Below are 20887 nucleotides of genomic sequence, written 5' to 3'. Positions count from 1 at the left end.
TTCTGAGCGCCAGCTAACCTCCACGTCTACAACAGACAAGGAGGCAGAGACAAACACCGCCGCCGCTAATGTGTTTCAGCACGCTAACAGGATTTTTCTTTTCTTTTTTTTTTTTTTTATTTATCACCGCTTCCCTCCAGCAGCCAAGCTGTATTTGTGACACCCAAGACTCATTGTGCAGAGAGCAAAGACGTCCCCTATTTTATTGTGAAGTACTCTTTTTTTTTTTTTTCCCTCCAAGGTGGGGAAGTAAAAGGAAAAAAGTTTTTTTCAAACTTTCCACCAAGTTAGCGTGAAGTACGAGAAGAAGCAGAAAACCATGGTGGAATGATTTTTTTTTTTTTTTAACCAGCACTTTGAAAGCTGATGTCAAATCTGCCCCACACCCTAATTGTGGAGAATCTGGGCCTTATTCCCTGGACGTTGAGAAAACGAAGAAGCTTCATCGTTTTTTTATTTCTCCATTTATTTAAACATACCATTTGTATTTTCTCCCTTTACTGTATCGCTTATGCTCACACAAATGACCCAGGCTCTCTCCAGCATGAACAGATGATTCTCTTCTAAGATAAACGATACTGCGGGAAATTCACGTAGGGGGAGATGAACGACAACTACAATGTAACATGCATACTGATTCAAGCAAATGGAGAAGGAATCTGTCTGTATTTATGTCAGCTGACCCCAGGAAGAATAGCTGATGCTAATGGGGATCTAAATGAACATAAACTCACGTTTTGTTAAAAAAAAACAAAAAAAAAACATAAAATGACCTTTCACCGACCAATCTAAAGTGGGAAACCTACAGCAATAGAGTTAGAGTGCTTTCCAATAAATTTGGATATCATCAAAAAAATATTTAATTCATAATTATCTAGACTCAGACTATTTTAACTCAACTTTGATGATTATGGATTAGAGCTGACATTGTTTTGTTTTAGAAAGGTACATCTATGAACCGTACTCTACGTGTACGTTTTGTTGCCGTCGAGTTATAAAGGAAGCCCAGATTGTTTTGGTTGCAGCTTTTAGTTCTCCTGCATTTCCATGTCAGGTGTCTCTCATCCTCTTCTCGACAACACTCCACAGATTCTGTTTCGCTTTTAGATCGGCAGCTTTGAGTAAATTGAATCGCGGCAGGGGGAAGATGGAATCGGACCCACAACTTTACGATCGTGAGACGATTCGTCCAACTGAGCAACAGTCGCCCCGGCGCCTCCCCGTTTGCATCTCCCACCATCGTTTCCTTACCATTAATTTGCTTGGGTACAGCACTCTGAGCAGCCAGCTTCTTTGGTAATTATAGACTCTTTCTGTCTGAACAGTGTCCCCAGTGATTGTGTGGGAAATTACATTTTCTGTATTGAAACTCTCATTTGAATCGTTTCTAAATGACATTCTAATTCAATGCGGCACAGCTCTATGTTGGGCTCCTGTATCCGGTAGTAACCAGCCTTACTGTCTGCGCGATTTACTAATGAATGTACGGCTGTTGGGTAATATAAACACTGTTCTAGATCATTTTAAACATGAGAACAGAACATAGAAATAATAAACCTGGTGCATTCAGGTGCATTATTGCAGACGACAAGACTATTTTATGCACCTGGGTTCCAACGCACGCTACAAAAGTCATTTTAATCTCACCAAAAAAGGTGCTCAGATGAGGACAAAGATGCAGTAAAAAAGAAGAAAAAAAAGTCCAAGATATGCAATTAAAGTGTCAAGCAGCCATCCTTAGCTACAAGGCTTGAATTACACTGTGGAAAAGCTATCAGCAGGGGGTTTACATGCTGGTCTTCATTTAAATTTTCAAAAAGGAAAAAGTAATTTTAGTGCCTGGGAGCCGTGGCCAAGAGTCGGCGCGGCCTGGTGGGATATTCTGATGGGATCGGTCTTAAACAAAAACAGGAGAATTTCACAGTATTGCATTTCTGACTTTCTAAAAAAAAAATAAAAAACATCTCTTTTTCTGTTTTAATAGGAAAACAGACCTTGTAAACAGTCAAAATCCATACTTATCCTAAAAATTAAAAAAAGAAAAAACAACAACAACTTAAAAATAAAATTGTGTGTGTGGTAAATTCTTAATGTACTAATCAAACACAATCCAACTGAATTTGCAGAAACACTATTTTATCTACTATTAAAGCCCACACTGGAATTATTCAGATAAACACCAATAAGCAATGATTCACCACAGAAAAGAGAAAGATGGAGTGAGTGCTTCAGCTTCTCTGTTTACAGTTCCACACTCCTGTGGTGTATCCTTCCTTGTGTGTTTTTCTGGTCGTCAAAGATTCCCCAAACAGCCAACATTGCAGCTTTGCCATCATTCACAGCTGACCGACAACTCAACTAAACTGGATGTGGGAGGGGCTTAGAAACGCAGCCTTACTGATGTCTACTCAACTGAACCCCATCAATCGGAGTGATAACCACTTGAAAACCACCATATTTTGTGTCCACATTACCGACTGCTGAAAGCCCAGATAGAAACACGAGTTAAGTGTTTCACATCAGTCGATTTTTTACAATTACTGATGAGCTTTTATGTTTTAACTATCTAAAATATTAACAAATTGGTGGCGCAGTCTCTCCTGTTTTGAGTTCATTAGTTGATGCCACCAACCTTAGTTAGCTGTGGCTGTGACAGCTTGAGCGACTAAAGCTTTTCGTCTGCGTAAGTCCCCCAGAATGCTGTGTGGTTCTGAATCAAAGTCCAGTGAAATTATTGATGATTATTATTAATAATTATTGAATTATATTCTGTCAGATGTATTACCTGTTGATATTGGTCACATGTTTATTGCAATATACATCGTTATTCATTCATTCTCCAGCCCTACAACCAGGCTTTGCAAAACTATCCCTATCCTTTGAACTGTGGTCTGTTATATAAGATTTTTAGTTTGAAAACAAAACTGTTGTAAACAGTATCATCTAAATGTGAAAAATTAAAGCAGCAACACTAAATCATATGACGAGACTAAAATTTAAAATAGCTTTATAATGAAATCTGTCAACATTATTAGACATAACTGCCTATACATTTCTGTATATAAATCGGATGTCTTTACGTCTTCAAACAGAGCTGAATACACGGCCTAAAACCGGCACCGAATACTAATGGAATCGTATGGTGTAGTGGTAAAAACGGTGACTGGTTTATGGAGGCTTTTAGTTCTTAATGGAATCCGTCCGGGAATCGTTTCCCGACCTGCGGACCCCGAACTCTCACTCTGCCCACTGAACACTAAATAAAGCACTAAAAACACTAAAAAGAAAAAGAAAAAAAAACAACATTAAGTAAAAGCCACCCACAACACAAGTTTACTGAAAACGAGAGAGCGCGCACACGGTTTGCTACCTTACCTCCAGGATCCTTGTCGGGATTGTACTCTAAAGCGTTGCTGCTGATGAGGTCAATGTCCACCAGGAAGTCCTTGGCCGTCAAGTACTGATGGGTGTCGATCTTGGTCATGACAGTGGATAGGTCCATGGGCTGCCTGATCACCTCCAAGTAGTCCGATACCTGACAAGCATAAGTACCGGGTCGTGTCGGCCAAAGACAGGAAAGCGCCATGATCTTTCTCGAGAACCGGTGCCAGTTTTACCTCCTCGATGTCGACTGGCTTGCTAAAAATGCTGAACCGTTTGTCGGTGGCCAGGCGCTTAGTCACGTCCCTGAGAAAGAGCCTGAGCTCCCGTAACGTGTTGTCTTCCTGTTCAGCTAGGCGGCGCTGTTCCTCCTCCGACAGGACCCGAGGGGCCGGCGTCTCTGCCACCGCTAGCACCTCTTCGCACCTCCCTGCAAAAACAGAGGAGAATAAATGACGCTAGACTTTCTCATCAACTTTTAAAACGTTAGATTTAACCAGGCTATAGCCAAAGGCATAAGTCTAAAAGGTTTTCAAACCTTTTAGACTTACATTTTCTAAAAATCCATAGTTAATTGGTTTAAATTGTAAATGCAAACATTCACATTTGAAACGGCGGGCAGGCTTTAAATATTGAACAAGAGAAAAAGGAGACTGTAGAAGGGACAGAGTAGCGGTGAGCCGACAGATGAAGGGCCGACAGATGAAGGGCCGACAGATGAAGGGCCGATAGAGGGCGATCCAAACGGCGAATGAAGGATGATGTGACAGACAGATGAATAGTTTGCATTTTAAAGTAAACCAGATTCTCAATCACTCCATAATTACAGTAAAAGTCCCTGTTCGACCCACTTTAGTCAAACTTTAGTTGGTTTCTCTAGAAAGTCCAGCTTGTTTGCGGAAATGTGAATGGGTAACTCAACTCTGGTGAGGACCAAAAATAAAATATAATAAAATAAACACTCAGGTTCGCCTAAAAACCCAGGTTTTGGTTTGGTTAAAGTGAACTCTGGTGAAGTTCGAATGCATATATAAATGCTACATGCCAAGTGAACCAGAGACCACTCTAAAAGCAGGATGCGGACAACAGTGCAGGGCATTTTGGGTAAATCAAAACAAATTTATGTGTCTAGTGGAAGAAACAGCTTGTTTTTTTTTTTTCTTTTCTTTTTTTTAAACCAAGGATAAAATCTGACGCCATTCCAGTTTTGTTTACATCTTGTGAAGAAGGAAGTTGCGCTCATGTCTTCTTCATTTCATTTACTTCAGTGTTTCAAAGGGTTTTGCTTTGTTTGACACAGTGCAGAGTGAAAGATGAAGATGTAACAAAACGCAACAAATATTGCAACTTTGGCTCCCGATCGAAACAAATCTAGCAAACCATCAGGTGTGAAAACACCCTAAATCTAACCTGAGGCGGGGGAAAAAAACTAATTTTAAGAGGATTTCAGACGAACTGAAGAAGAAGAAAAAAAAAGAAGCCACATGTACATTTTACAAACACTAATTTTGAAATTCACTGAGGAACATTTCCCAGCCAGTGGCACAGTGATAGAGAATTTTAAACACATATCCCCCCCCTTGCCCTCTCCTAAGATACGAACGCTTGCCCAAGGCGCCTGCTGGCATCGTTAGGACAAGTCTTTTGCCCCTACGGGCGTTTCACTCAGTAGCACCAGTCCTGATTCTAATTACGCCTAATCGCGACTGGGCCGGCTCTCAGCAATTCCACGCCATGCTTTTTTTTTTTTTTTTTTAATTCTGTTCTCCTCTCCTGTGGAGGTCAGACAGCTGCCTCAGTGAGGCAGGGACCCCTGCAGAGCACAGAGCAGGTAAGGCTGGGTAACCCTGCTTTGTGTCAGTGTGGAACTGGCAGAAGAAGACAGGCCACCATTTCCATTTGAAAGCCTAGTAGGACGGTGCTCTGTAAGTGAACTGGAACAGAGATGTGAGGGAGCAGTGGGATAACGGTGGAAGGTCACCGGAAAAGCCCGATTCTGATGCAAATGGGAAGCAGACATGTGTACTTCCTAGAGAAACAATAACCCGACAAATCAAGTTAAAGCAAAAAAAATATAAGACACACAAAACCACATCAAGTCGAACAGCTTTCACGCTACAAACGGCCACAAATAAAACTGCAAAACATAAAACAGAAGTGGAAGTAAGGAGAAGGCCAACAGCGCCCTCTAGGACCGACAGCGAAGATCAGCTGCATCCGCCTCGCCTGGCATGAGAACGCATCCATAAAAAACATCAAGTACCTGAGTTCCTGGGTCGGGGAGGAGGTCTGGCTGCCTGGACCAGCAGCAAATCAGAGAAAAAGCTCCTCCTCTCCTGATCTCCTGGAGGGCACAGCAGTACCACCTCCCCATAGGTCCTCTGAAATATACTTTTTACCTGTAATAAACACAGAGAGTAATGATTTTACAGTGAAAACAAAACAGGCTTCTGGTACTGCATTAAATCGTAAATTAGTCATTTTTTTTTGTACGCAAACAGCAGTTCACTGGATTCTACGTATTTTAGTGTGAAAAGCGCTACAAGCTTAACAGAAACCACAATGCAAATAAAACTGGAGCAGAACAGGGTATGTACTCAGGTCGTGACCTCCGGATGCCAATTATCGGGTCGTTTCTGCGGCAGATTCTCCCTCTGTTCACTCACTGATCAGTGCTGTAACTCCGTACCAATAAGGTTGTGTCATGTTGACCTCAAAAATACATTTTCATGAATGACTTTTGACAAAAACATGAAACAGTTTAGCCCGTGTAAGAAATGCAACAGAAACATGCCTAATAAAAGCTAAAGATTCAAAAGGTTTCTGAAAAACACCCTTCCGTTCCTCTGAACGGCCAAAACATTTGCCGTGTAAACAGATTTGTTACTTGAATACAGAGCGACAGCAGCCTTTTCCAATTCTATTCCTATCAAACTCTAAGAGCAAAAAAAAAAAAAGGTTCATATTTCAAGTATAAGAAAAGCACAGCTGTATCAGTGCCAAATCGTGTAAATTATGCATAAGACATTCAAAAAGTGTTCTTCACACTGCAGGTAGGTATTTTACTCATGATAAAAGGCTGCAGGGGGCAGACAGAGGAAAGATAGCAGAAATGTGTGAATATATAAATGGATTTTTAAAAAGGGAGAGAGAGAGAGAGAGAGTGTTTAAGCTAAAAAAAATAAATTGTGATTTCCATCTGTTTTTAAAGGAAAACAGAGCAGAATCTCAAACCGTTGGAAACATGCATAGCTTATTAAAAAAAGAAAGCTATGCATCAGAATTACTCCACATTTCACTGAGGCAAAATCCACCTCAGTGCTGGCAGACATTTTCATCACAAAAAGTAAATCTGATACATATTTTTTGGAATTGTATTCAAACTTTTTTCTCTTCAAATTATTTATGTTTTTGTCTTTTTTTCTTTCCTTTTTTTCTTTTTTTTTTTTTGCAATGCTTAGAACTGCAAGAAGGGCGCATTTGTCTCTGTGGTGTTCCCAAGAACAAGCCGCGATGGTTCCCCAACACTAACATTTACTAACAACACTCCTAGAGAGCGTGAAGCTGTAGAGCCATCCCAACTTGCATCGTGCGCCTCCAGCTGGGAGTTGCGTTCGCCTTCAAAATATTTCAGAGCATTACGTTTTCACTTCGAAATCACCTTCTAAATGAAAAAGCAGAGAAAAGGGGGACGGAAACAAAAGGAACCTTGATTTACACAAGGGGTCGTTTTCACACATCCCAGTTCAATTCGGTGATAAGAGCTCAAGGTAACGCCTCCCCAGAGGCTGCTGCTGCTGCTGACTAAGCACCGACTTTCTTCCCCCCCACCCCATCTGTTATTCTCATCGATCCTCACCGGGATTCGTGGCATGTTTGTTCTCACCATCTTGCTGTTTGTGTCTCTTTTTTTTTTTCCTTTTTCCCTCTGGCGGTAAGGTAGAATAGGTAAAATAGCAGCAGAGGATTAAAAAAAAATAAAAGAGAGAGACAGCAAGAGGAATCAGAGACGGTTGTAGTGTGTGCAGCACACAGCGGGCAGGTGTTTTCATCATCATAGAAAGCTGCAGGGGTGACAGCAACAGAATCATGCAAAGCAAAGACATGTTGATGGATGAATGCTTAAACAAAACAAAAAAAAAGAAAATAAAAAAAGATACCAAGGATTGAGATGAATTTGCAAAGAAAGTTGCTATGTTGGTGCAGAAGTAGTTTTTTTTTGTTTTGTTTTGTTTTTTTCATTCCACTGGCACAATCAATTTTACTGGAGGGTATTCGTTTAAAATGCTGCTGAAGCATGAATGTGAATTGGTTTGTCGCTGTCCCTCTGGATGGCTCCAGACTAACTTTTTGTTCCTTATGCGTTTGACTTTTTTTTCCCTTTTTTTTTTTTTTCCGTTATGCTCTTCACCGTCTCCGATTGGTTTTTGCGCCACAATACGGGCCTAATGCGCGTCTGTCGTTGAACCAATGATGGACTTTGAGTGTGAGAGTGTTTGGTTTGCTTTTTGGGGGTTTTTTTCCCCTCAAATGATTGGTCACTCAGGGTTTGTTTTTTTTTTTTTAGTCCCACCATTGAGAAATTAGTTCACGTGCGACCCAATTTATTGCCCAAAAACTGATCTACTTACTAAAGAAGTAAAATACCAGAAAAGTGTATAAAAAAATTCTCAATCTGCAGGTTTTACATATGGAAACTGAGATTGCTAATGTAAAAGGGTTTCTTGGTATCTGTGCTCATTTGTTCACATGTTTTGCTCCTGAGAGACCAACCCAGGGACGATTCATTTTAATGTTAATTTCACTAGTAAATTTTAAAAGAGTGGTAGATTCCATGCATCATTTACAGTTTTTTTTTTTTTTTTTTTGGAAGAAAATTTTGCCTTTACATCACAGATCCTCTTTCGTCCATGACTAAGTATTAGTCATGTGGCTTCAGAATCTCAGAAAACACCCGAGTTGTTTTTTTTTTTCTTACAAATTTCTGAAGAATATCAGAGAATATCAGAATTTTGATATAAATATTTTTTATCACAGGAAAAAAAAAACATTTTTCGGCAGTTTTTATATATATATATATAAATATGTGACATTGATCTAACGGTATGCAGAGGTTTTTGGAGAAATGCTCTGCTGTTAAGTCAGTTTTTTTGTTTTTATCTCCACTGTAGATGTTGCTGCTATAAAAATTAATTTGTCAGAGTTTTTTTGTTGTTTTTCTTTTGTATTTTTTATTTTTATTTTTTAGATAATTTAACAATACAATATAAACAATTGTAAACATAGAAATAAGGCAATGAGAAGAACATCTCTTCTCGAGTTGCAGCAAGAGGCGAAGACATCGCACAGTCCAGAACTTTCTGTATTGCCGTGTGCAAAACACAAGTGAGTCAGGCACTGACAGCTGACAGTGAGTGAAGAGAAAGCTACTTGTTTGAAACCAAAACACAGTGTGCTTGTTAGGGGTTGGATTTCATGCCCCCTGGGCCCAACAATTCCTTCATGACCATAATCAATCAGACTTCTCTGTACGCCTTGCAGAGAGATGCTGCAACAGTTTGCGCTTTGCAGAAAGTGCGTGGACCTGGAGTGTTCTCCATCACTGCCTTCTCAAAACTTTTTTTCCTCCCCTCCCCTGTACCTCTCTCATTTGATTTTATTTGCCTTTCAGACCATATATTGGCTTAATGTTATTGAGTAGTATGCGTTCCCCAACACTGACTCTGCAGAGCTCTGAAAATGTGAAGAGAGTCGGAACCAAAAAACATAAAAATAAATAAAAACCGATCCCATGGAGGCATGTTTTTGGCAGAAAAAATTGAGACCAGAAACACAGGAGGGATTATATGTTCTAACTTAAAAATAGATGAAAATTCAGAAGAAGAAAAAAAATAGTGGGAGAAAGTTTCTAGACTGAGTAAGATGCATTTCTCTAGCCTTCTTCTGAGACCAAGCCACAAAACAAAAAACAAAAAAAACAACAAAAAAAAAAAACAAAGCTACAAGCTGAAGAAAAAAAATTAATTCCAGTTGTTCTGATTTCTGATAACTCTACAAAACATTGTAGCATCTAAATGTTTAAATGTATTCTGAATGAAGCGGTCAGCTATTTTTGTTTTTACCGAATGTGTAAAAAAAAAAAAAAAAAAAAAGGGCAGCGGAGAGAGTGAAAACAAAAAATCATCCTGCATTTTAACCAAGATGTCTCATTGGACAAACTGTATTTTCGATGACACCCCGAGACATAGCCGCAGTTTATTCCTGCTGCGAGTGAGAGAGACTTTCAGCAGATAACAGGAAGGCTGGCTGCAGAGCAGCAAATGTGTTATGTTTTATTCATTTGAGCCTTCAACCTCTCCCTGTCAGGGAACATGCTGGATTTGGAAATGACGGCCGTCTTTTGGGAAATCTCCTCGGTAAGGATCTAGATTCTCCAGGGAGACAACACAAGAAAATGCTGTTTTCCTAAAGCTGGTTGATATTATAAGAAGCCAACAACGGCCTGAAATGTCAACTCCTTGTTTAGTCTTTGTTTTAAAACTGCAAAATGCTTATTTAGGACAACTTCGCTCGAAGAAATACGGTGTGATGCTTCCCCCTCGCATCTAATTTAAATAGTTAACGCTTATGGCAGAAAGACATGAAAACATTTATTTCCTTTTCCATCTCCTTCAATTAAACTTCTTAAAGGAGTTGAATTCTGAGATGTAAATCTCCATGTTACATTCTACTCTTTTTAAAGTGACGCAACAAAAACTAGTTTTCTTCTTCTATTGCATTGTAGCTTTGATTTTCATGTAGAGATAAACTGATCCGATATTATTATCTGTATCGGCCCCAATGATGAAAAAAATTCTAGATCGGATACTAGTGACAATGTGCCGAATCCGTAAGGACAGATCTATTCAGTTTAATTCTATGCTTTGTAATATCATGCTTTATTATCTATGTTACATTTAGAATTCCTAATTGTTCTTCCTGAACCACTTAAAGGGTTTGTTGACGTTTATTTTTCACATAACTGACCAAGGTAGTCAACCTGCTGTTTCTGTCAGCCTCGGTTTCTTTATTATTTATTTCCCATTGGCTGTTATGCTCCTAATTACACTGACTGAATAAATTAAAGTTGTTTTAACATGTCTGACCAAGCTTGAGAAGCTATTGGTGTATTTCAGTGAGCTGTACTGGTGCAGACTTATTAAATACATTTGTAATTCAGTACATTTATATATGGGTTTTTAAAAAGAAAAAAACCTTTTAAGTCAATTCAGCACCGTTTCTTTGTATTGGATCGATACAGGCTGATACTAAATCTCAAATGTCGGTATCGGAAGTGAAAAAAATGAATCTGCACATCCCTCGTTTCCTGCACCTTCTTAAGGGAAATAAGAAAGAAAAGAGGCAAATCCACCCGACAGCTATTTACCTTCTACAAGCTTTTGGTCATGTATGACTTACAAAACAAAAACACCTAAAAGTGCTAAAAATACAACACCGTGTCTCTCCAGCTACAGCTACCGCATCACGATTCAGGTTTTTTTTCATTTTATTGCGCTGCAACAGAAACGAAGCTCCGTCTGAGCAGAATGGACAGCTGCTCAGGGAAGCAGGGCCGCCACAGAGCTGGACTCCGGCCTGTAGAGTCCGTTTGGTTCTGGAGGGACGCTGCCCGCTTCCCTGCTGCGGTTTGGAGCTGAGGAAGCAGCTGTCACTGTGTTCTCGATGCTGGAGAGTAAAATGACCAAAATGGCCATTTTGGTTCAAAACATAATCCACCGAGGCGAGTCGACAAGAGAAACACGTCCACAGTGGAACTGCTGCAATCCTCGATTTATTGGGTTCAAAAAAAAGGAAAATTGCTGAAAAGCAAAATTCAGAAAGTTCTGCAGCCCTCAAATCAATGATTTCAAGTATTAAATATTCCAGTTCTAGGCTAAAAAAAACAAAAAAACAAAACAGGTTGTAGAAACACTTGCATCATAGCACTGCTCATCTAACCTTTAAAAACTCCAGACCAAATGTTGATTTTCACTAAACAGCCTGAAGTTTAATTGAGAATTTTAAATCAGCAGCAGTCGCTGATTATATACAAACACTATTATTTTAATTATAATAAATTACTTATGCTTGGCTGGGTATGGCTGCAAAATGACTGAGAAGAATTATTGTGCCAACATGAGAGCCAGCAGAAAAACAACCAGGCTGACGAATTATGAGAATAAAATCATAAAATTACAATAATAAAGTCACAATATTTTGAGAATAAAGTCCTAACTTTATAGCTATTCTCTTAGTGCTACGACTTTAATCTTGTATTATTTTGACTTTGTTTTTGTAATATTAAAACGTTAGTCTTGTAATTCTATGACTTTATGCTTATAATTTCATTTTTAAAATGATTTTCTTAGTGTGGCCCTAAAACTCCATCGTATGTTCAAACTTCCAAGAATCCAAAGAAGAAACATTATTTTCTACATAAGGCTTAGACAAACTATCCCCAAATAAATGCTTTCAGATCAAGTTTTAGATTTGATTTGTCTGCATCTATAAAACCAAAAATCTTATTGAAATATTTCAATTATAAGAAAAAAAAATGGGCATTGCGAAAAGTACAAAAGAAGCATAAAAAGAGCCATAAAAAATTTAAAAAAAAGTTAAAACTAGAACTGAGAGGTTAATGAGGGGAACCCCCTCAGTGCTTATCGGTCAAAAACATAAAGAATCCTCCCGACTGCCTAAGTGAGCTTGGACAAGGATTCGCCAAAACACCAGGCGCACAGGAACGCACCGCGACAAAAACAGATGGGAGGCCTCCAGCCTGCCTGAGCTTTTCTATACAGAGAAGGTGGCTTAGGGTCAAGGCTTCAGGCTGCCAAACCTCAGACCCAATTAAACCCCTTCTGTTGCCTGACCAGAGATGACCTTGTTGTGCCTTTATCTGAAATTTTAAACCTTTTCTGCAGCTTTTCCAACTTTTTGGATTTGGCCAAATAATTATGTACGTTCAAAACTGAGTTGATTTTTAGAATAAAAACATATATCCATACATAAACATGTACAAAATTAACATGTTTAGTGTGTCAAATATAAAACAGATCAATATAAATGCAAACTAATTTTGGCAAAAAAAAAAAAAACTGTCTGAAATCAGCAACCAATTGTAAATAAAAATACTTCAATACACAAACGAAACAAACCGCTGTGGTTCAACATGAGTTTTGCAAGATGAGAAAAGTGTGTTTTTTCATAACTCAAACATTACGTGCAAAATTAAGAATCTTGTTTCAATTATTAAAGGAAATCCTCAACACCAAAATATGTGTCACATCAAGAACCCCGCAACAAAGCACGATCAGAACCCTTTATACATTTCCATTTCCTCCAACCTCCACCGAAGTAATAACTGTCGGCGTTTTCGATTTCCTGTCGACTTCTTGTTGCGTTCGTGTTCCTACCTCCTCTGACAGCTTGGAGTACTGAGTCTCGGCGGTTGCGAGGATGAGGACCGGGCTGAAGGAGGGCACATCGTTCAGCAGGGTGAGGAAGGTGCTCTTCACAGTGTCGCTCACCGTGTCCCACCACTCTGAGATATGAGGCATGTACACCACGCTGGGAACACTTCGACGGGCCTCACGGAAAACCTACAGAGAAACGAAGGTGGCTCAAACAGAGAAACAAAGCTGAAGTCTGTTGAGGCTAAATGTCAACAAACTGAACAAAAAAAATAACTTCAAGGTTGAGATTGTTTTGTTTTTTTGTTTGTTTTTGATTTTTACCTGAGCGCAGGACTCCTCCGGCGTCTTGGCGCTGACGGAGTACAAGGTGGGCAAGTCCAGGCGGTGCACTGGTAGCTTGTCCAGGTGGTGGAGCAAGGCAGGGGCCAAGTGGGAGCTTTGTCCAGAACCCTGGGCCCCTGCCAGCAGCAGGCGGGGCCGGTACGCTGTGGGCTGCTGGAGTGAAGAGCTGCAAACAACATGACATTGTAGAGTTATCTGCAGGAACTCAGGAAAACAGAGCAACCTGCTGCAGGCGTTTAGTTTTTTGTTGTTTTTTTTTTTTTTTTTTACTAAACAGAAGTATTTACACGACTTCAATAGGGTTGGGCATTTATCGTAGAGATTATCATGTATCGTGATAAATTTCTTATTAGAACTTTGATACATCGTCTTGATAAATTTCAGTTATTGATGATCAAAAATATGTAAACTGACGGTATGATTGGAAATGCTATATTTGCCATTTTCTCAACTTTTTCCATTAAATAAGAAACTTGAAAATATGATTAAAGGCAGTTAAGTACTTTTGCAAGAGCCTGTTTATGCATATTAAACTTGAAATTAAAGGTCTTCCTGTTAGAAGCACATCAAAGCGTGTTTTGATTTCTCGCGTATAAGCCTTTCATAACTTGCCGTTTAACATTTAAACTTCATGTCTTTTTCACATAAAGTGGGACACTCAAACGATGAACACAAAAAATATCTCGAGACATTACCGAACATGCCACACAGCTTGTTTTTAAGTCGGGAGAATAAAGAAACGACTTTCCTGTCAGTGCAGCTTTGACTGCTCACGACAATTACAGCAAATAAAGATGCCTTAACAGAGTGGTTCTCGTCAAACTCACGAGGAGAAGTGGAGAAAGGGTCTGTGCATTGCAGAAGAGAAGAGGTGACTCTTTGGCGATGCAGAAGGCGGAACTTCGTAAATGGAGGCGGAGCCATCCTCATTGTCGTCGTCGCTGTAAAAGTCCTCTTCAAGCAGTTGATTGTCGCCGGCTGTCATAGAGGAGAACACCGCTTAAAGAACCGTTTGTGTGCAGGAAACACGCTTTCATAAGCCACATGTTTGCTTCTACAAGCGCTTTTTATTAGAGATGCTCTAACTTTGACATGAACAAAAGCAAACATCGTCGAAAAGCAAACGCTATGCAAGGCATTTGTGCCACTTTTAGGGCAGAAGGGATTAACTGGATTAATCGATTATTGAAATCGTCAACTAATTAAGTAAATGATTAATGCATCTAAGATAAAAACATCTTTGTCTGTAAATATGTTTAAGCTCCACCCAGCTCATTAATTAAATAATTAATTTTAGGCAATAAAATGCTCACTTTCTCACGTAAAAAAAAATTCAGATTAAGATTCATTCATGTTCAAAATGAGCAATTAATGTTACAGCAAGTACAACAACTAAAAGACAAAGTGTCAAAAGTTAAAAAATAATAAAAAAAAAAACAATAAAACATTCCAAAAAAATGCATCAAATATAAATCAACATATAATGCGATGAGTACAGTCAGCTGATATCAGTGATGTATGGAACAGAAATACGCCAACAATCAGATGCGAGTCCCGACATTAAAAAGACAAACTGCTGTAGGAACAAAGCAGTGCTTGTACCTGTTACTAAATGATTGAATTATTTGTTCATTTTTATTTTTTATTGCATTTCTTATATTGTATTAAAAAAAAAAGGATTAAATGAAAAATAGGTAGAATGTGCCAATTTTTTTTCATCCGACAATCGATTCATTGTCTGAATAATTGATGACGAAAATAATCAGCAGTTTCAGCCGTAGCCATATTTTGGTGCAACAAGTTGAACTTCCTGAAGAAACGACTCCCAGCTGGTGAAGTTTTCCATTAAGCCTAATCTGCTGTAAATGCCCCTTTGTGGACGTGGGGCGGGGGGTAGGGGGCTTGGGGGGTTGAGAGTTACTGTGCTCACACAATGATGAGGTTTTCGGTCTCCACGGCACCACCTTTAGAGGGAAGTGAGGCGAACGCGCGCACAATATGATCAGAGTGGGAGGGCGATACAAAGAGCTGTGGTAATAAGGTTGGGAAAACGGAGATAATCAAATCCAACAACACGCCGACGGGAAACCCAACCGACGACTGAGATGGGCGGCGGGAGAAAACCGAGGTGCTTCAGGAGGAGGAGAAGGAGGAGGAGGAGGAGCGCAGCGGCAAAAAAATCTGGCCCGTTCTTACCGTGCAGGTTGTCCCTGTCAGTACACTGAGCGTGGGGGAAGACTCTGAGAAGAGTTGTCAGCACCGAGGAGAAGGAGCAGCCCAACAGGGGCCTGAGGGTGGGAGAAAGGGCCCGGCCCGGGGCAGCCAGGGCTCTCTGGGAGGCCGGGACGATCGTCCTCATCGCCTTGCTGAAGTCGCCGGGCCCCAGGACGATGGACGCCACGTCCAGCTTCAGTTTGACACTGCTGCCGTAGATCTGCGGGTATCGGCGGCGCAACGCCATCAAGGCTGCCTCTGTGCAAAGTGCTTTGATGTCAGCACCACAGTAGCCTGGAAGAAAAGGCGCATAAACAGTCAATTACTCCCTCTCCCTCTCGTATTTTGGCTTGATTATACCCCCTGACTGCTCCAGCGTCAGTTTGATGAAATTCTATAATGCGCTCTGCAGATCTCCGTCTTAACCCTGGGCGTTTTTATATTGGCATCGGCAGATGACACACTGCTTCGTGTTTTTGCGTGACTCTTACCGACACATTTTTCTGCAAGTTCATTCAGAAATGGCTCAGACAGTTTGGGGTCCCAGTCCCGCGTATGAATCTCCAGAATCTGCTTTCTGGCCTTAAGTCAGAAAAAAAAAACAGCAGCAGTGATTAAATACAGCAAAGCAAAGCAAATCCATCTTAATGTCAAAAATTAAAACATCTCCTAATGACTGACAAATGCACAGCAGCATCAAACATAACATTTGGGGAGACATGACACGGTTTAAAGTCAAAATAACCCCAAACTAGAGAAAGAGTTACGTTTTTGAATTTTAGAAATATCTACTCCAGTGATTCTCAAACCAGCAGAAAATATTTTTTAGCAAGTTTCGTCCCGACAGGGTGAAATGGAACCAGACGGAAAACATCAAGTGAGCTCAGTTATCAACAAGTCATATGAAAACGGAGAGGAAGATGGCAAACGTATACATGAAATTAGTATTATTTTTGGCTCATTTTGAAATCGGCATTATTTAAATCATCATATTTGAACTTGAAATGTGAACTGTTGTAAAAATCAACATTTTTCTTATCAATACTTGTAAAACCTTTAGTTTAAATGAATGCATTAAAGTAAAGTTCAATGAGTAGGGTAAGAAAAATGTTCACTTTAAAGGGCTAATATGTATAAAAAAAATATGTAAACAAATAAAATTAGCAATAAAATGTCTAACAATCTCAGGAACAAGAACAAAAGAAGAGATACAAATGACAAAATGTGATAAAATCACAAAATTGAAAAATTTACTGAAGAAATTAAAATACATTTTAAGACATTGTAACAATAAAACCTGAGTACAAATTATTTCTGTTCCCACACAAAAACTAACAGACTTGTCCTCTCCTTTTTCTGCCAATTTCATACTTGTTGACTTTTCAAAACAGGGGTACAAGCACGCATCATTTGCCAAAATCTAACGGCATGAAGGCAATTTGGAACACCTCAAAATAATTACAAGAACAATCTTCTTTTTTTGTCTATCGCTTTGTAGCTGAATCATAAATTCCAAGAAACTGCAGAGGCCGAATGAAGACTGTGAAATGCTGAATTACACATCTTGTGTGCTTCCTCCCCCATTTGAGAAAACATCCAAGTACAAATAAAAGTGCAATCATCATTTGACAGCATCCAAAGTTTTTTTTTTTTTTTTGCTGCAGCCTTACCTTCTTGTCTGGCAAGTTGAAGAGAAACTCCCGGTCAAAGCGTCCAGGCCTCCTGAGTGCTGGGTCGATAGAGTCGAGTCTGTTTGTAGCACCAACAACGACTATCTCCCCGCGACTGTCCAGGCCGTCCATTAAGGCCAGGAGTGTGGACACAATAGAACTGTGAACGGGGAATGAGAGTTAATCATCGGTCACTGGATGTTCAGCTCCGTCAAAGCTACGCCTTCAAAGTATTTCCTTCAACTGGAGCGGTTCTTTGCAGAGAATCAGCCATTTTCATTTGAATTACAATCCAAAATTAAAACGCTGCATCACAGCACTCATTTCGGCCAAGCTCCACTAATCGATGTGACCGGTGACCAGAGGCTTAAATGTCCAATCGTTTTTTGTTTTTTTAAAAAGCTGATTTTACATAAATCAACCGTCCCTCACTCACATCATTATTGTGTAATCTTGGTTTTAAGCTATTAAAAACGATGTTTTACAGCAGCTGTGCTCACACAAACTCCTAATGTAAGAAAATCAAGGAAAAATATTTTAATGCAGATTATCATAGTTTTTCGATGGGAAATGAAACTCGGCTAAAATCTGTAATGAGAGGTCAAACCTTAAAAAAAACAAAAACAAAACAAACAAAAAACACACACACACACACACACTAGAAACCTGCTACAAAACTGATTGGTGCATTTCTAATTGAAGTAAGTTTTTCAGTAAATTTGGCTGCAAATGACAAACTAAACAAATCGTTTTGCATTATTCCCCCACTGCACTCAAATGGTTCAGTAAAGAAAATAATGACGCCGCTCATTTAAATTTTTTGACAGATGCAGACAATTCATGTCGTTTTATATTCAGATTTATTACAATTATGAATTAATGTTACAGTAAGCATGTGAATATAAAAAGACATAAAAGCTAAAAAGTACCAAAGCTAAAAAATTTTTAAAAATAAATAAATTAATAAATAAAATGTACCAAGGAATGTGGTACCGAGCTGTAAGACTAAACAAAAAACTACAAACTGATTGCTTTACCTGTGTATCTGGTCTTGCCTGCTGGAGCGAACCGGAGCCAAACCATCGATCTCATCGAAGAAAATAATTGATGGCCTCATCAGGTAAGCCTTGAGGGGAGAGAAAAAAGAAGAAAAAAAGTCACACACAACAAAAAGGTGAAACTTTACTACATATTTTTCATGAAAAATTGTTAAATAGTTGGGTTTTTTTGAGTGTATTGTACTGAGGTTTGGTTTTTCTCAACAGCAGAAATCAATTCATGAGGTAACATCCAGAGAGTCGGCCAAACGACACTGCTGTGTTGTTGCTGGTCCATCTGAAAGCAGAGTACAGAAATGTAACCGACCTGATCAAAGAGGAGGCGTAGCTGCCGTTCTGATTCTCCGACCCATTTGCTGAGGCAGTCGGCTCCTTTCCTCATGAAAAAAGCGACTTTCCTATCTCCCTGACTGCACTCGTTGGCAAGAGCCCGCGCAACCAGAGTCTTTCCTGTTCCTGGGGGTCCGTAAAACAAACATCCTCTAAAAACAAAAAAAGGGGGGGAAAGAATACCAATTATTGTAGATTTTTTTTTTTTTTTTAATAAATCTACTTCAGTTTCATAAACTCCCTCCTCAGAGTTCATTTCACCAAAAAATAATGACTGAGCAATTTTTATTTTATTTTATTTTTTTGAGTTCCTCTCACCTGGGAGGCTGAATCTTAAATTTTTCAAAGACCTCAGGATAGAGCAGGGGGAACACCACCATCTCCTTTAGAGACTGGATGTGATTGCTGAGGCCGCCCACACTGTCGAACCTCACCTAAGAAAAAGACAAAAAAACATACATATTGCAACACATGGAAAAGTGAAGAGAAGTCAGTCGCACATCTTGTTGCTTTACTAATCTCTAAAAACTAAAGAGTGGTTCATTTTTGTAACAGAAAACGCAGGCGATTGTAAAAGTATATGACCACCAATATGATCGATTTCTCAATGTTTTTTTTCCAAGTTTTATTTGACAAACCAACTCAGTTGTACATGATTGCAAAGTGGAAGGAAAATGACAGCTTTAAAACAAAATACATTTTAATGCATATATTTCACCCACATTTTGTCAATCGTGTGTTGAATTTTACTACAGAAAAAAAACTGAAAATGTAAAAACTGAAACTTCTCCCTTCATCTCCCCATAAAACTGAACATATTTTTTCTCCTCAACGAAGTAAAGCTTCCCCAACAGTCTCATGCTGCCACCACCGTGTGTTACAATGGGCACGGAGTGAGACGTAGAGTTCGTTTTTGTCTGCAGAGTTTGCATGTCGCACGTAGACATTTTTATTTCATTAGCGATCAAGCGTTTCCAGAGTAAAGAGGCCTGAAACTATATGCACAAGTATTTGTTTTCTATGTATCGTTTCCCTTTCACTTCCCAATAATGTGGTCTGTCACATGAAAAGTCAGGTTTGTGGTTGTACAGTGGCAAAATGTGAACAAAGTTTGGCTAAGAATACCATTAGAAGACGCTGCACGCCTCAGCTCATGAAACTTCCACATTAAAGTCGAGTTGGACTCGTTAGTATTTCCACTCACCGAATTATCAAGGCTCATGGGGTCCACATCCGCCAAGCTGGTGCCCACTTTAACTCTGTCCCGCAGCACGCCGCTGGACAAGCTGTCAGGCGTCAGGTTTATGGGTAAACATCTGTCGAGATAAATTGCCTGTTATAAGTTTGTTTTTGTTTTGTTTTGTTTTACCTCTGTGGGAAAAATGTAACTGAAAATAACCGATCTGCCTGAAAGACAATTAGAGGAAAAACAAAAAACAAACTTGAAATAACATTTTAATGTTCCCGAATTAGTTTTCACTGATTATAGCCGTGATCTAAAAAATAATGGGACCAAAAAAAACCAAACAAAAAAAACACAGCGTTCAAAAACTCCAGCCTTCAACACAAAGTGTTTTTGTTACACTAAAATGAAAAATCACGGTACAGAGCAACGAAGATAAAAAGCTATGAAGAAGAAAGCGACGGTAGACACCTGTTCCTGGCCCGAGTCATGCTCTTGCTTTTCCTTCGCTCAAAGCGTTCTTCATCAGATGATGAGGTGGTGTCACTGCTGTGGATGGCATGTTTCTTCACTCTGGGAAAATACAACAAACCTCATCTAATACTGCTTCATATGCAAGAGTTTTATTCGTTTTAGTGATACGCTGCTAAATACATTGATCTTGTATTGAAAAAAATCCCAGCCCACCTAATATGGCTTCTTCTTGCTGGGGATCTGTGGGTGTCGAAAAGCGACGGGTTGCTCTGTTTTCTGTTCACAGGCTCTGAGAAGGCAAACACAACGCGACCGCCGGTTAGACGACAAACCAGCGAGGCGACCGAAAATGAAAAAGCCGAAGTTCGAAAACGCGAAAGACTAAATACCGATCGGTGGCGCTTCGTATCTCTGCACCGTCTTCCGCTGCCTCAGGTTGTACGGCCTGTCGTTTTCCTCCCCCGCCTCCTCAGCTTCATCCCCTTCATCGTCTTCGTCGTCATCCTCTGCGTCGTCCTCCTCCTCCTCTTCTTCGCCGTTCGACTCTGGAAGCAAGAAGTGACGCTTACGAACTTGAAATAAGACTCAAATGTGAGAATGCACTGCCAGTAACTCCAAAAGACAAAACGGCGAAAAGAGGGAGATTCCACCTTATTGACATTTTATGAGCAAAATCCAAAGTGAAGCTGCTGCTGCTGCTGCTGATTGCCTTTGCTAAATCACACAAACCAAACATGGCAACAAAGCAAAAGCGAAACCTGTTTCCACTGTCAGTACCAT

General features: G+C 39.7%; 1 protein-coding gene across 2 annotated transcripts in view; it reads right to left on the bottom strand.

The window, feature by feature from the left end:
* The window catches only part of atad2b (ATPase family AAA domain containing 2B), an 82191-nt gene that overhangs the window by 53726 nt on the left and 7578 nt on the right, over nt 1-20887 (bottom strand). For both annotated transcript variants that reach the window (XM_007566635.2, XM_016678949.1), the window contains exons 7-22: nt 20497-20652; nt 20321-20396; nt 20105-20206; nt 19655-19766; nt 18769-18884; nt 18428-18602; nt 18100-18188; nt 17063-17222; nt 15884-15974; nt 15375-15686; nt 14006-14156; nt 13158-13344; nt 12837-13022; nt 5645-5780; nt 3618-3811; nt 3376-3535 (exon numbers count right to left, since the gene is read on the bottom strand). In XM_007566635.2, the coding sequence (XP_007566697.1) occupies nt 3376-3535; nt 3618-3811; nt 5645-5780; nt 12837-13022; nt 13158-13344; nt 14006-14156; nt 15375-15686; nt 15884-15974; nt 17063-17222; nt 18100-18188; nt 18428-18602; nt 18769-18884; nt 19655-19766; nt 20105-20206; nt 20321-20396; nt 20497-20652 (2403 nt within the window). The remainder of the gene's footprint in view (nt 1-3375; nt 3536-3617; nt 3812-5644; nt 5781-12836; nt 13023-13157; nt 13345-14005; nt 14157-15374; nt 15687-15883; nt 15975-17062; nt 17223-18099; nt 18189-18427; nt 18603-18768; nt 18885-19654; nt 19767-20104; nt 20207-20320; nt 20397-20496; nt 20653-20887) is intronic.

This window comes from Poecilia formosa, unplaced genomic scaffold, assembly GCF_000485575.1.
Source record: "Poecilia formosa unplaced genomic scaffold, Poecilia_formosa-5.1.2 Scaffold196, whole genome shotgun sequence".
Lineage (NCBI taxonomy): Eukaryota > Metazoa > Chordata > Actinopteri > Cyprinodontiformes > Poeciliidae > Poecilia > Poecilia formosa.
The sequence above is the reverse complement of the archived record's forward strand: the minus strand, read 5'-3'. Positions and strand labels throughout refer to the sequence as shown.